This window comes from Athene cunicularia (genome assembly GCF_003259725.1).
Source record: "Athene cunicularia isolate RWA chromosome 17 unlocalized genomic scaffold, athCun1 chr17_part1, whole genome shotgun sequence".
Lineage (NCBI taxonomy): Eukaryota > Metazoa > Chordata > Aves > Strigiformes > Strigidae > Athene > Athene cunicularia.
The window spans coordinates 10,301,092-10,317,183 of NW_020799122.1; the positions used below are offsets into that span (position 1 = coordinate 10,301,092).

Sequence of the window (16,092 nt, forward strand, 5' to 3'; positions counted from 1 at the left end):
GAGCCTCTTATAAGCAGCTTAACAAAGAAATAATCAGGACAGAAAACTGAAAACTAGCAAGAGCTCTGCTACTCAAAAGAAAATAGCATGTAGATTTGAAAGACAATGGGGAAAAATTAGGTAGTAATTATCAGGAAGGCTGAACAAAACAGATGTTTTATTGTCTTGCAGAAATGAGATCAAATATTGGGTTCACATTCAGACGCAGAGGCTCTAGCAGAGAAGATGGGAAAAGCCTCTTCTTACCACCCTTCTTGTGAATTGTTTCTCTCCCTATTTTAAACCCAGGGAGAATGGCCAGAGGTGCTGAGGACAGGTTGTGCACTTTCTAGAGTGGCCCAGTAACTGCAGACTTTGGTTTTTGAAGCCGCTGTTACTGTGTGAGCAAATAACCATCAACAGCACCACGACAGCAACTCATGTAACCAAGTGCTGCAAGTGTTCACAAACATTGCATGCAGCTTTCCAGAGACAAACCTTGAAGCACAAGGGCTTGCGTACAAATATTCTTTTGATGTAACATAAAATATGAATGAGGAAAACACTCCCTCCTAACCTAGGAGTTGTCTTTTAGAAGGGAATTGCCTCTTTCAATTGCTCAGCCACAAGGGATTTCTCCCTGTCAAATTCCACATGGGTCTGGGGGTTTGCCCGACCTAATTTAAGTGCACAACAGGCTGCCGGAGGAAAGCTGTGAGGCAGTTTCAGCTGCAAAACCTTGTTTGGGTAAGAGACAGCCTTATGTGAGATTTTCATCAGGCTGCATGTATTGCATCTGGGCTTCCCTGCTTGCCAGCCAGAAAACAGAGCAGGAGTGCGAGAGCGAGAGAATTCAAATGCAATCAGGGGAAGACAAGGGAAATGAATGGTTTGGGAGAATGGTTGGGAAATCATGGCAGGCGCAGTTTGCGCCCTACTATTGAGGCTGGGTGCCCATGAGGTTTGTAATCTTGATGTGCTCTTTGGACTCCCACCTGCTTCTGGAGGCACAGGTGGTGCTGCAGCCAAGGGCACCTTTCCCCATCTGTGGCTGGCTAGGTGCCACCCATCTTTTTTTTTTTTGTCTCTTCCCCTGCTCCAGACCACAGCGATTCACAGCTTTGAGGCCTTCACTTCATATTATTGCTGTGCTGCAACATGTGGGTGACATCTGAGGATCACTCTGCACTTGCTGGTCCGCAATACGCTGGTAGCTAACAGCAATCCATTGCAGCAACCTTTACAAAGCTGCAGCAGCTTCCTGTTCATTTCTGGGTGTGACTCACATTGCCAGGCAGGGCTCCCAACCCTCTCCTTGACCTAGGTGCAGGATACCTAAAGACCAGTCTCTCTCCACCCCTAGACACAGTGCAGTGAGAGGAGCTAGTTTTTTGTAGCTAAAGTGTCACAGGGCTGGAGACCATGTGCTCATGTGGACACCTGCCTGTTCCAGCACCCATTCCCTACCACTGGCAAATGAACCAAAAAAAAACCCCAAACTTGGCCCATGACAAAGAAAGGCCCATTTCTGTGCGCTATAACATGAACGCACCAGACAATTTTACATCTTCTTTCGCCTCCTACAAAAAGGCAGAGCTTTGTTTTATTAAGTGATGGTGAATCCGCCCCTAAGGATTCTGGAGTGAAGATTCCTGAACAAGTTGCATTACTGCAGGCAACATACAGAGAGAGAGAAAACATCATCTGGTTTACTACTATAATGATATAGCAATGCAATCAAGTTGCCTCACATATCAGCTTCTTGACAGCTTCCAAGCTTAGGAGAAGCCTCAAGTTAACACGCTATGCTTAATTTCCTTTGGGTTGAACTTATAAGAAATCTAATTTGTTTCACAAGCAGCTCTGGATTTCAGCAGACAGCTGACGAGCAATACAGCCAAGAGAGAAAGGCCATTTAGTGCCTCGCATACATCTGTTGGAGAAGGTAATTGATCAATTATGTATTTAGAAACACATTGGGGAAGAGAGTTGATGGTGGCCATGTGACTATTTTAACACCTCTGTCTCTCTGTAGGAAGAGAAAAAATAAAAATAAATATTTAAAAAAATAAATCAATCCACTCAGTGGGACACCTCCAAATGACACGTGTTCCCATGCAGCAAGGTATCCCTCTCACACATTCAAAGAAAGCCAAGAGCAATCGCAGCAGCACTGACTGCTGGGCATATACATTACCAGGCTAGGGGTGGGTTTAGGCATTGTCTTCCGTGCTCTGTGGACCTTGACTTCAGTGTTAGCAGCGGTGGCTTTTTTAGCGTCCATGTCCTTACTGCCCTCCCCGAGCTTCGCTGGCATCGTGGCTTGCATCTGAGAAAAGGAGCCCACAGTTCTCCCTTTGCTTGCTCCTCCTGGAAGGGTTTTTGCAGCATGGCCGGTGAGAGAAGCAAAGGTGCTGGTAGTCCTTAGAGGTTGCTCCTGTGCCATCTGCTTGGTTAGAATATATCCATTGCTCCCTGTTACAGAAGTCTGTGTGAAGTCATTAGCTTTCATATGGTTTTGCTTCCCAGTCTCACCATCTCGTTCAGAAATGCCGTTTTCTGCTATCCTATTTAATTTAGTACTAGAGTCCTGCTGGCTCACTTTCGTATTGTCCTGAGTGTTTTTAGCTGGGTTTGGGTGGCTACCAGCTTCGCTGTGCTCACAGGAACCGTTGGTTTCACCATCTACTGCCATTTTTGGTTCCCCCGCTTGCTTTTCTGTAGCACTCTCATCTGCAGCCATGGCATTAAACCCTGGAGAAAGAGGGAGGATAAGGAGGAAGAGAGGAGAAAGAAAAGGGTCACAAGTGGTATCAAAATTCCAAAGAGAAGGTACAGCTACTTACAGTGCTAAGGAAGAGCAAACTTCTCCTCCAGAAAACTGTTTGCTATATATACACCTCTGTCTCTCTCCATCTGGGTTGCTCATTCACCTACCTGAACAGCTTGTCGGGATCCTCAGATGGTGAAAATTGGGGTGGGCGGCTCAGTTGAAAGCAGTGCACTCATTCTCACTTGCCTCAGCTGCAGATGTGGCCATTTATTCCTAATTATGGATTTTTTCAAGGTAAATATTATCTTTAGCTTTTCCAATAACTACATTTATTGGACCATATGTCAACACCTCGCATGTCAAACAAAACACTGCCCAATCTTGCAATCAGATCTCTGGCAAAGCCCTTCACAATGCCAGGTTGACACAAGAAAAGCTCGCTGGATGAGCTGTATGGGTGAGCTTTTGTGGCACAGACACAGCTCAGTAGCCAACTGTCTACGTCAGGGCTCCGCTGCTACATGAAACATCGCAAGGAGTAACTCCCTGGTAATCACAGCTCTCCTGGCAATGTTGTCCAGTGGAGACCGTCTCTTCCGCTGGGATGAAGTGGCACAGAAGCAGAATTCACAGTGTCATTTCAGAGGCAAAAGCCAGAGTAAACACGGGGTGAAGCATGTTAAATGCAATTCTAGACTAAAATAATTACATGGTTCAAATGCAGCAAGATTTCGGCAGACTGACCAAAAGCTCACACACAGATAAAACAGGAGTGTCCATGTGAAAAGGGGTTTTTTCTTCTCTTCTTAAGTTTCCATGCTCCCCCCATTAATGGATTTGTCCCATTAGAGATTTCAGACCTGAGCTGAAAAAGATCCAAGTATGAAAACCATGTACTTACAGAAAGGTTTCTGACATGGCAAACTAGCAGCTCCCCAGGCAACCAGGAGTGATAACAATTCACTTGCACGATCAGTAAAATGATTAATCAACCTGCTGTTAGGGATTCCTTGTATTGTTTTCCTTCCAGAGGCCAGACAGTTATGAAAAGCATCACAAGAAGTACCAGCAAAAGCTTTGTCCAAGTGGGCTGCCAAAACAGGTAGGACTGATTTATAACCAGCTTGCATCAAAGCAATTTTCACCTACAGTATTCAGAAGGGCCTGGAGTCAAACCAGAGGACAACTTTGCAAGCCAGACCAGCACACTGGGTATCAGCATCTCATTTCACACTGCTCTTGAAGCCCAAACGTTCAAGGAAAACAACATTCTGAATGTCTCTGCCGACCTGGAAAAAACCTGATGCAAGGCTGAAGCATGAATGAACATGGATCCTAGGACATCAAGTCCAACATACCTGGGCTAACTCTTCAAAGCCAAGCTCTGGAGGGTTTTGCTGCATGCTCCCAAACCCAGGCAGCTCAGTGTAAACATCAGCAGGGAGGAGAAGCAGCGCTGCACCAGAACAGCTCTTCCAAAAAAGCACCAAATTCCCATTACAGTTAGTGGCAATCAGAAATAAAAACACCTCTCCCCAAATATTTGAGGTCTACTCATCTCCTTTTTTCTCCTTTTTAATGCACTCATTCAGTCCATGTCCTTACCACTGGGTTGACCTAAAACATTTTGATCCCGATTTCTGCACAAACAGCATTTGCAGATCTAGACTCTAAAAGCAATGCACTCTAGTACCTGTAACAACCATACTATTCCCTAAACTTTCTGGGTTTTGGGGTTCATCTGAGATTTAAAGACAAACATTTCCATCATCAAACTGAAAGCCATCTTAGAACTGGGCAATACATTTAGACCATCCAATCTAACCTCCATCTTGAAGCATGGTCAACACTGAATTCAAACCACGTTGGTCAGGGCTCTGTGTAGGTGGGTCTCAAAGACCTGCTGCAGAGCTCAACTTGCGCCAGCCTAGTCCTACCCATAAATTACAAGGCAGACAGTCCTCGTCCTGCTCCTTATTTCCAACTGAAAGCCACGTATGTTGGACACAAAGCATCTTACTGGAAAGTGCCTTCAAACCCTAATGACGAGTGGTAACTCCTCCCTGAGGTTCAACTCTGGCCATCTTTCCTGATAAGAAACCAGCACTGTGCAGTCCGTTACCCCCAAACCCAGGCAACGCAGCCTGTGACTGTCTCCCACATGAACACTGCTGGCTCAGCCTCCAAAAAGAGCTCACTGGTGCTTGCTGGAGCACACGCAGCAGGGCAGAGGCAGAAACCCCACCTCAGTAAGCAGTAATTGAGTGGCTCTCCAAGTATGATTCAAAGTCCTTGCCTCCATCTGCTGCTCTCTCATGCCACCCAGACCACCTTCTGTGTTCTGAAAGCTCTGATAAGGCACACAAGGGTTTGTTTTGGATAGCAATGACTCTGGGAGAAGATAAAGTGCTAGTTTTTTCACTGTTAACTATTTGAAAAGTCATAGGCAGAAGGAGAGAACAGCCATGCACTCACTCTTTCAATACTTGTTTCTCTTTCTGCATTTGGTGTCTTCAAAAGACTGTGCTGTGGCCACTGAAACAATTATTTCAGCAAAGTCAGTGCCAGAAGAAAACAAAAAATGAGCTCCCTAACCACAGCTGCCGTTTCTAGTGCTCAGCATTAGGCACCTGGCTGAATGAAGCCTTCAGTATTTGTTGATTTAAATACTGGGCACTCCCACCAGAGCAGTCAAATAGCTTCAGCGGCTGACTACTAGATAAACTGAATAAGCAGAGGGAAAGAATTGCTCTACTTGCCATGAAGGCAACCAAAACAAGGTAAATTGGAGCCCTGCCCTAAGGGAAAGAGTAACTGCATTACTCCAGAAAGCATCACAGACTATGAAAAATCCATGAGGCTAAAATTAAAATCCCACATACAGTTTCTCACACACACACACACACACACACACTCTCTTATTAAGTGTGGAAAATGCAATCTGATTGACTGTGGAAGTGCCATCAAATCCCTATAAACAGGCACCAGACTTCTAAATCTGTATGAGTAGAGATTTGACAAAACAAAGATGTGAAATTTCACTGTCCCTGTAGTTGCACAGAACTGGAGAACTTGACAGCAGTTGTCAGGGGTATGGTTTTGATTTAACAGGATTACACACCCACTCTGCCCTGCTGTAAACGACTGTACACGTTGCAGGGCAAAGCAAGGTCCTACAGCTTCCAGCTCCAGCCCCGACCACCAGCACTGCCAGTGCTCAGCAGGCTGAGCAAAATGCACTGTGCAGTGTCACAACTTGGTGCCTAACAGATATGCAATCCACACAACAAAAGATGTTATGGCAATGGTCATCACATAGGTCACTGGCTGGCAAGAATCAGCAGAGGCCAAGGACTGAGCGGGGAGAGACTGTGTCCCTCTCTTCTGAGACACCACAGGCAAGCCTGTCCTGAGCTGCTAGGATGGGCTTCTTTGGAGAAAGATTACCCCCATCCTCCTGGTTCCTCTTCTGGCAGCACAAAACCAAATTCATAAATAGCAGCACAGGGCTCACCACAGCCAACCCATCAACTGCAGGAGTTCGTCACCCCAGGCTCCTATTAGAACATCAAATTAAAGAGACCCATGTGAAGAACTAGTTTATGTCAGAATCCATGTCGCTTAATAAGATGTAACCTGAGTAAGTTAGTCTGGTTTTCACAAACAAAATACCTGGTCTGGTAATAGGAAAATGGGAGTTGCCATCCCAGGCTAGGCTACTACTCCACTTGCAACTCAGTGCTCCATCCTTGTGTAACAGGACACGTCTGCAAGTCTGACCACATCTTAGGTACACACAGTACTGCACATTTACAAGCATTGCTGAATAGACCCAATTCAATATATATTTACACTTTTTCTGAAATACGGCCTATAGATGGGGATGGGAACACAAACTACAGACAGCAGGAACCTCACAATGGAGAAATACTGAATAAAACAGCCTACAGAAGCTCTTCAACAGCACCAGACAGCTAAAGAGACACTTGTTCCTGACATGACCTTTTCATCTCCCCTTTTTCATTATCAAGGAAAAAAAACTTGCACTGCAAACCTCCTAAAAATCTTGATTTCAAATACACCTCATGGTAAACAAGTTCTCTTCCTGAAAATGCCGTTCAACTTGTGCTGCAAGTGCAAGTGAATAAAAACCTAAAATTGTTTTTTCTCCAAAACAACTCGACAGTATTCATTCCTTCTAAATAGAGTAAAAATACGTTTTCCTCTGTATTCACTTTTCTGTCCAAGTCCCTCATTGTTCCTTAATCTACAACCATTTTTTCTTTAATTAAAAAAAATGAAGTTAGAAAGACACAGCCTATGTTCACGGAAGTGTAACCTCATTTACTAGAAGCATCCCAGTATTTTCAGCGCTCTCTTATGCACTTCCTAAAGCATATGCATCAGTAAAAGCTTGTGACACTTGACAGCAACACTGCAGCCCAATCCAAGCATTCAGTATTAATTTAAAATCCAGCAACATGTAGAAGAGGTAACCTGACTAAGAGATTTATTTTCCATTACGGTGCCCGTTCTCCCATGCGGGTATCGGAAGTTGATACAAGGTTGGAGGAAACTTCAGTATAGGTGTATCTTCTAGGACCTGGCTACATTTTAGTAACACAAGGAATTTAAGACTCAGAAAATTATGCAAATACATCACCCCTGTGACTTCACATGGCAAAGAATAATCATTAATATATTCCAATCACTTCTCTGAATTAATAATTCATTGAGAGTAATAATGCAGAATTCACACCCCTCCCACCTCTCCCCAGAATCAAGCAGATCCTCTGCAGCAGTTTTGGTCTGAAGTCTTCTCAATACTAAACACAGTTATTTGAAATCGAATTAAAATTCCTATAAAGAGAACAGAATCTTAAGAAAGGAGGGGAAAAGCTAAGTCAGACATGATGAGGATACCTCATCTAATTTTAGTTATGTAACAGGTATCTCAAACTCCAGGGTGCCCCTAAGCCTCCACTGTGACCAACAGAAAGACGACAGCTCAAAAAGCACAGTCTGACTTCAGACATCTATCTTTGGATAAAGTAAGCACCGCCTGGACATGCCTACCCCGTGTAAGCAGAAATTAGTTGGACTAGTCCAGAATTAGAATGACAACTTCAAAGAAAACTCTAAATTAAGCAAAACGAAACCCACCTCTGCTCTCTCAGCCCAGACTCCTACAACGCTGGTTCTTCTCCACTGCCTTTCCCTGTTGGGTTTCCAGCCCTTCCAGCAGAGCCAGACCTGGCTCCAGTCCTGCCCTGGAGCTTGCTGGAGCTCGGTTCAGCCTGCCAAAACCTGCCCGTAGGCAGAGCCTGTCTGACAGATATGCTAGGGTCCCCAGCAGCTGTCCTGGCCACAGCCAAAGGGGACCAAATCGCCTCTGCAGAGACCAAAGGGATCAGTAGCCACCAGAAACCTTCTATATGCAGGCAGCCAGATAAGCAGCTCAAAACTGTGTATTGCTTTGAGAATGTTGTGAAAAAAATAAAGTCTTAAATATATTTTTTAAATTCAGATCTCACTGCTCAGTGAGACAAAGTAAGAAAAATATGCAAACATTAGGAGCCCTTATACTCCAGGCCAAAACACAATCATCACTATGTCTTCAGGGAAGAAAAAAATAAAAGAAAAAGAAAGAAAAATACCCTGCAAGATCTGGAACTTTTACATGTTTTTCTGAACATCTTAGTGTTGAGCACTGGAAGAGGTGAAACACCCAACTGCCCATGTATTGCATGACAAATTTTTGCATGCCCCCAGCATAGAGCACAGAGCAGCTCCACATCTGCAGCTGAGCCGCGAGGCTTCAGCTGCTGCAAGAGAAACATCAAACTCTGAACTAAGCAAAGACAAAGCTCAAATGAAAAGCTCACGATTTTGAACAGCAGTACAAGTAAGTACTGCATATTTATAATTATATATACACACATTTCACAGATTTTTTACCTTAAGCACTTTGCAGATCATCTTTAAAACATCAGATACCACAGTCATTTATTCAATACCCTACTGTACTGCTGGATAAACCTCTAAAAGCGAGAAATGCACCTGCTTATAATCCTTGTGTTACAACAGTTCCCTCCCTGCTTCCTTCTCAAAGTGAAAAAAAAAAAAGAAAATTGTAAAGCAGAGAGAAGCCCAGCTGACATAAAAAAAGATGACAAAGACATGGGAACTAAAACTGTACAGACTAGGGAGATTTAGTGGCTGGAGATCCACTGGAAAGGAAAGCACCACCTCTACCACTGAGGCCAAAAAGCAGAGCATTTTGAAGCCAAAAAAAATGAAGAGAAGTAAGTGTTTCAGGCCAGAGTTACTCTCTGGGGTGAGTTATTGATCATCTCACCCGCCCTGCCCTCTTCTAGATCTGTGACGCCAGGTGATATCCATCCAAGAGCCTGCCCTGTATTTCCAAAACACAAATGCCACTCCTCCCAGTGCCCTGGAGCCCTGTCACCCTGCGGCAATGTCAGTGTTTCCCATCTCCTGTCAGACATGCCAAGAATCAAAACAGGAAAAGAAAAATTTAAAAAAAAAAAAAAAAAAAAGAACAACAACAACTGCTGTGAATGCTCAATACTGAGATTACACAGGTCAGGTAAATGGGATTCAGCATCTGACTGGTGAGTTGCCTGTGAACACCAGCAGTGACCCAAAGCAGTTTAACAGCCTGAGTGAAATTAATTTGTTCCTTTGCTGTGGGATCGGGTCCACAGTGTTCCAGCACTGGCCACAAGGCCCCAAGCCCATCTGTGACCAAGGGACGCTCCTGCTCTGGGGCTGCTGGGCTCCAAGCACATTTCTTCTGCTGTGGCAGCCTGTCTGCTGCGGGGTGCAGCCTCCCCGGAGTAGGGGTCTCAAACACGGGGAGCACCTGGGTGCATATCTGGCTGAATATCTAAAATACATAAGCATCATTTTGCTTTGTCTGTCTCCTGGCTGTCAGCCTCAGCAGGGGAGGCAAGGAGATTATTCTTTTTCTCCTTTTAAAGCAGCCATTTCTGCACCTGGGAATGCAAAGGTTGTAGCTGCTCAGTGGAAAGCAGAGCCTTCCTCACTCGTGGCAGCTTCCTATCTGCAATAAAAGGGAGAAAAAGAAACAAAAAAACAACAACAAAAAAAAGAGAAAGAAGGTCCCTCCAGGAATTTAAAACCCTGACACTCTCTAAAAGCAGTTTTAAGTTCATTTGAGAGCAAAGTGACTGTGCACATCTCATCCAGCACTCTGCTCCAAGCACCAGGGCTCTTGTGAAACAGCTGCCTCGGGTGAAGACTCAGAAACGCCGAGGCTAATGGAGAACTTCATTACCAACTCCCCTCCCTGCTCCTTCATGCTGCTACTTTAGTGGAACTTTCCATCTCTGGGGCTGGGGAATCAGAAAAGAAGTGGTTTGCCTTGAAAGGTCAAGCGAGATGCAGCACAGTTAGGAGCTATGCATATTAGGAGGAGAACTGAAATCACTTGCAATTGAAATCACTTTGCAAGTGATTCTCGCAAAGAAACCACTTTTTAATTAGTTTCTCTCCAAGTCAGACTAAAGACAATATGGCCTAATAAAACACAAGAGCAACTTTTTTCCTGCTCATCTCTTCCACCTCCCTGTCCCCTCCCTGTCAAAGGGAAAGATGGACCTGAACTCACACCCACATGTAAAACTTAACTGGAACATTTCCCCACGGACAACAAAACACAGTCTCATCCACAGCTGTTTTTCTATCTGTACTGAGCAGTTTTACACAGAAGGGGACGCTGAGTCTAGTGAACAACTTACGCTGGGCTTTACGCAGGCTGGGACTCAAGGCCAGAACTGGAAATTAAAGTGCTGGGAACACACAAAGATCTTGTTCCTACAGTTGTATGTTAAATTTCTAGTTCAATTATTTCACTTTATCAGTGCCAAAATGAAGCCAGAAAATGACATCCCAGCTGGTAACAAGAGTGCATTTCTGCAACAACTTCCACTCGAGGAACAAAGAACAAAACCACCACGACCGCCCACCCAAGGACCCCCTGGCCCCCAACCCGCTGATCCCCAAGAGCACCCACCCAGCTCCCTGCCCCAGCCCAACGGCACCAACAACTCATCCCCTGGGGCAGTAGCTACTGAGTTGTCACAAATGACAGGCTGACACGCTGAGGACAACCAAGAGAAGGGATGCACTGCTTCAAAACGACAGATTATAAACTGGGGCACCTCAGCTATTGCCCCACAATAGTAAGAGCCTTCTCTGCAACCGGAGATCTTCATGGGCATCTCCAACATTATGATCTCCTTCCGTGGTGGAGGCAACTGCCTGCAGTGGTGCCAGTGTGCTTTGCTTGGGCAACAGACCCCTAAATCTCATTCAAGGCTGCAAGCTACCTGAATTTCCTGGCTCATCTTGGACACAGAGCAAGCACAAGTTTGTACACAGAGGTGTAACTCACAAAAGGTCCTTCAGAGAGGCAGCTGCGGAGCTGTGGGACATGCTAACACAGTTCAGATGGGGATTTGATACTGACCTCAGTGTCAGTACCCTTCGGAGTCAAAGGGGAGTAGAAAGGGAAAAACATGGTAATTCACACTAAGTCTTTAGCCCAAACAGCACCTTTAGTCAATCTGGATTTGCAAGTTCAAGCCCCTGCAAGTTTTAGATCCCAAGTTCAATATCAACAGACAACATGCCAAGAGGATTTTCACAAGGGGAACAAGTCCAGAAGGGATCTAACCTTACACTGCAGGCCACAGCTCCCATCAAAATCAGTCCGCTGCAGCAGCTCAGCCTGAACTAGAACCCAGAAGCACCAGCAGACTTGTGCAGATTCCTATTCCCAGACACGATAGAATTATAGATGGTTTGGGCTGGAAGGGACCTTTAAAGGTCATCTAGTCCAACCCCCCTGCAGTGAGCAGGGACATCTTCAACTAGATCAGGTTGCTCTGAGCCCTGTCTGATCTGACCTTGAACCCTTCCAGGCATGGGGTGTCTCCAGCCTCTCTGGGCAACCCGTGGCAGTGTCTCACCACTCTCACAGGAAAGAACTTCTTCTCTCTAATCTAAATCTACCTACTCTCAGTTTAAAACCGTTACACCCTGTCCTATCTCTCCCCCCTGATAAAGGTCCCCTCCCCACCTTTCCTGTCGCTCCTTTCAGCCCTGGGAGGCCGCTCTAAGGTCTCCACGGAGCCTTCTCTTCTCCAGCTGAACCCCCAAACTCTCTCAGCCTGTCCTCACAGGGGGTGCTCCAGCCCCGCCACCCCCCCCACCCCCCCATCATCTTTGTGGCCTCTCTGGCCCCACTTGAACAGGTCCATCTCCTTCTGATGTTGGTGCCCCCATAGCCCCTGGACACACACTGCAGGGGGGGTCTCACGAGCAGAATAGAGGGGGAGAATCCCCTCCCTCGACCTGCTGGCCACATTTCTCCTGATGCAGCCCAGGACACTGTTGCCTTTCTGGGCTGCAAACACACATTGCTGGTTCATGCCCAGCTTTTCATCCACCAGTACCCCCAAGTCCCCCTCGGCTGGGCTGCTCTCAATCCCTTCGTCCCCCAGCCTGTTAATACCAGGGGTTGCCCCAACCCATGTGCAGGACCTTGCACTTGGCCTGGCTGAATCTCATGAGGGTCACACAGGCTCAATTCTTGAGCTTGTCCAGGTCCCTCTGGATGGCATCCTGACCCTCAAGCGTTGTCAACCACCGCAATCAGCTTGGTGTTGTCTGCAAATGTGCTGAGGGTGCACTTGATCCTGCTGTCTATGTCTTTGATGAAGATGTTAAATAGTACTGGTCTCACCCTCCTTGCTAAAGGAAAATGACCATTCAAGCAAACTTAAAAAGAGAAATATCAGACTTCAGGGTGCTTTTCCAAGTCCACACAGTCCACCTCCATATGCTGCGACCCATCTATGAGTCAGGAAAACAGAGCAAAAAGAAACTATTTCATGCCATCTCACAACTCTGATATAATGATTTCATGTTCACGCAACACTCAAAAATGTAAATTATTTGCCAATGCTAAACACTGTTATTAACAGACTTTAGGAACGTTAACTAATTGAATTCCCATGATGATCACAGCTGGGTAACAAAGGTCTGTGAGGAACAATGCATATAGCACAACGACCACGCAAACCATTGTCTTTTACACACATGGTATGCTTGGGGAGAGAAGGATACAATCTGAACATTACCACAAGAATGGAGACTATGCAGTTCACATTTTAGGACCCTTCTTTCTCCAGCAACAGAACTGGAAAATAAGCTGAAGTGGTTGGAATTTGAGCATTTTATCAAGCCTCAAGACTGTTCCTGCACAGGGAGAGTTCTCAGCTTCCTTTTGATACACAGCATTTGCTTTAAGTCAAAATCAGTCAAGACATACAAGGTGCAGAAATGCCTCTCTTCCTACCCTCCTTCTGGATTTTTACTTCCATAGACTCTTGACACCTCTGATCAATCAAAAGCCAAATAAACTAGCTTTACAGTCCTGAGCCAAGCAAGGCAAGGGATCAAAGCAAGAGTCTCCTCCCAGAGCAACAGGAACTCCCACTGATATCTTAGACTTCATCTCTGGTCTGCCCAGAGCAGAGGTCCATATGCAACCAGTGTCAGCAGCAGCACTCACGTGCTCCCAGTTAATATGCAAGCACTGCAGCCACATCTGATGCAGCATTCAATATTTTGCCAGTTCTGAGCTTTACTTTCTGACTAGAGCAGCCTGACAAAACATTATGCTGGACAGAAGAGAAAGAAAAAGCAATGCTGTACTCACACACATCTGAATTAAGTCCAAAATTCTGTTTCTAGCCAAGACTAGGTATTTTGATGGGGCCAGTTCAGTGCTTTTCTAATGGTCTATTATGGAAAGGAGAACAAAAATACACCAAATCCCTGCAGAGCTACAAGAAGTAACTAGTCAAGGAATAATAAAGCATGGAAAGAAAGGACGGGGTGAGAAAGATAAAGGGTGGTGGATTTTTTTTTCCTAATCCCACTGACACATTTATTAAGTCCTCAGATTTGTGTGCATGCAACTCACAGACAACCACACAGGAAAGACTTCGTCAAATTAACATGTGCACTGCATCCTGCAAAGTAAAAGCAAGCAGACACAACACAGAAGCCACAAAGCATCCCACAACGGCATGAGGTGTGGAGTGTCTAACCCCACCAGCCATCCTGCAGCAATCGGTGCCTGCTCTGGAGCAACAAAGAAACTCACAGGAAAACAGAAAGTTAAATTTAATAGAAGGAGGAAAAAGGCTAGGTCATCATGTGGCAGGGATCAGAGTTCAGTTAAAACCAGTCACACAGAGGAGGTTCTAAGTAACTCCTTTGCATTTCACAGCCACACCAAAGCAGAAGTGAAAATAGATATTCTTTAGGTGGGTGGAGACGGATGGACTGAAAAGCAAATTTGCATCTCCTGGGGAAGAGCCCAGCTCAGAATAAACACGGGAGAAGGGAGCCATTCTGTTCATGGGAGCACACCTGTGACCCTTGGGGGACAGAGCACATCTCCAAGCGCCCAGTTTTGTTCCCATCACGTGCTGATCTCACGAGCAAGGTCTGGCCCTCAACCGAGGCAGGTGCTCACCTTCCTCTTTGTTGTTGGTAATATCTTTCAGCAGCTCAGTCTTCATGCAGGCGTCTTTCCTTGTCTCTCCTTTACTCAGCACTGTTCGCTAGGGGTGGGGAGAAAAGGGACAGGGAGGGAAAAAAAAAGGAAATATCACGGTTTAGCTCAATGTTCATACACATGTTGCATCTGTTCATACACGTTGCATTTAAAAGAAGAGACAATCATGGACACATCCTGTTTACATCACGGGCAAACCTCATTCTGCAAAATAACGCTGCCAGAAAACTGCCACCAAGACACAGGTCAAAGATAAAAAACACCAAGGCTTGCCCCTGCTGACAGCCCATCTCGCCCAAAAGCTGAGGGGTGTCGAGCTGCGCCCAGGGCTGAGACCTCACAGCTCTTTGGTTAAGATGCAGTCAGACAGATTTTCTGAGTGTAACGCGCTTGAGAATGCAGCTGAGTATGTCTGTAGAGGCACAGATTAAAATGGTCATGAAAGGCATCGCAAGGAGGTGATCCTTATTCCCCAAAACTTCTTAGGTTTTCGGTGGGGGAAGGCAGATCGATCAAACTTCTCATTATACAATCACTCATCAACTTTTACAGTCCAAGTATGCTTCTGGTGTTTTGGGGTTTTTTTTGTAGTTCATTGAAATGTAACTTAGAAAATCCAAACCATCAGTGAGCTACAGCTAACTCATCATTCGTTAACAACAATGTTTATTAAAGTTAATGAGCTCTATTTTTAATTCTATAGAAAGTAATTTTTCTTTTTTCCTCTCTTTTTCTAAATTTTTTTGTAAAAAGGGAACACCTGCTCATCTTCTCTGCCTTTCACACGCCTGGAGTCATGTTGATAGATCGGTTTGCAGCCTTAATACCTTCTCTTTCTTTTTTTTTTTTTTTAAAGCGTCAAGACAAAAAGAGCTACCAAAACAAAACAAAAAAACAGGAAAAAGATATTAAAAAACCACAAACACACAGAGAAGACGAGTCCTTTGACACAGCTCTGTGTTTAAGAGACAAGCTGGTCTGTACAGTAAAGATGGCGACAGCCTTGCAAAGCTGCCGTGTGATGGGGCCGGGGCCAGGCCGGGTGAGGGGTTCACTGCACACTGCCTGCGTCACAGGAGAAGAATAAGCCCAGGTCAAGCCAACTGTTGTAGGCCAGCACAGAGAGCAGATGGTGCCTGCAGCCATGCAAATCACAAGGTTTAAAGCGCCCTGAGTGATAAAGAAAGAACAAAAACAACGTCCCCATCACCCATAAAGCAAGCAAAAGAGATAAGACGCACACGCGAAGCCCAGCATATCAGCTCCAAAACCATTCCCAGCAGCAGCTCGCCCTTCCCCACCTCGGTTTCTGTCCAACGCTAGCAGGGGAGATGAGCTTTGGTGTTGCTGTTACCAGCCACCTTGTGCTTTCTGTTTCCATGTGAACGCAGCCACAATTCCAGGTGCCAGCAGGTATTGCAGCACGGGGTCTTCCCTCACCCCAATTTCAGCAGCCCCCCGGCCCATGCAGCCAGGCAGGGCTCACTCAGCAGCAGGTCCCTGCCCCTTGGTGCCTGCACCACCGTGCCCTGCACCCACGTGCCACTATCTGCAAAGCCACAGGCAGCTGATGGAAGGAGGAAACTCGAGGGACGCAGGCTGGGCACAGGTTCTTGGGAAAGGCTCCACGGCCTGCCAGGCCTGCCCATGCGGAGGAAGAGCACCTTCAAGGATTGCTCCTCTAGCAAGGAGGAAGGTGGTT

General features: G+C 45.8%; 1 protein-coding gene across 10 annotated transcripts in view; it reads right to left on the reverse strand.

The window, feature by feature from the left end:
• Positions 1-16,092, reverse strand: part of EHMT1 (euchromatic histone lysine methyltransferase 1) — a 121,682-nt gene that overhangs the window by 49,258 nt on the left and 56,332 nt on the right. For all 10 annotated transcript variants that reach the window (XM_026860763.1, XM_026860764.1, XM_026860767.1 and 7 more), the window contains exons 2-3: positions 14,349-14,436; positions 2,177-2,733 (exon numbers count right to left, since the gene is read on the reverse strand). In XM_026860763.1, the coding sequence (XP_026716564.1) occupies positions 2,177-2,733; positions 14,349-14,436 (645 nt within the window). The remainder of the gene's footprint in view (positions 1-2,176; positions 2,734-14,348; positions 14,437-16,092) is intronic.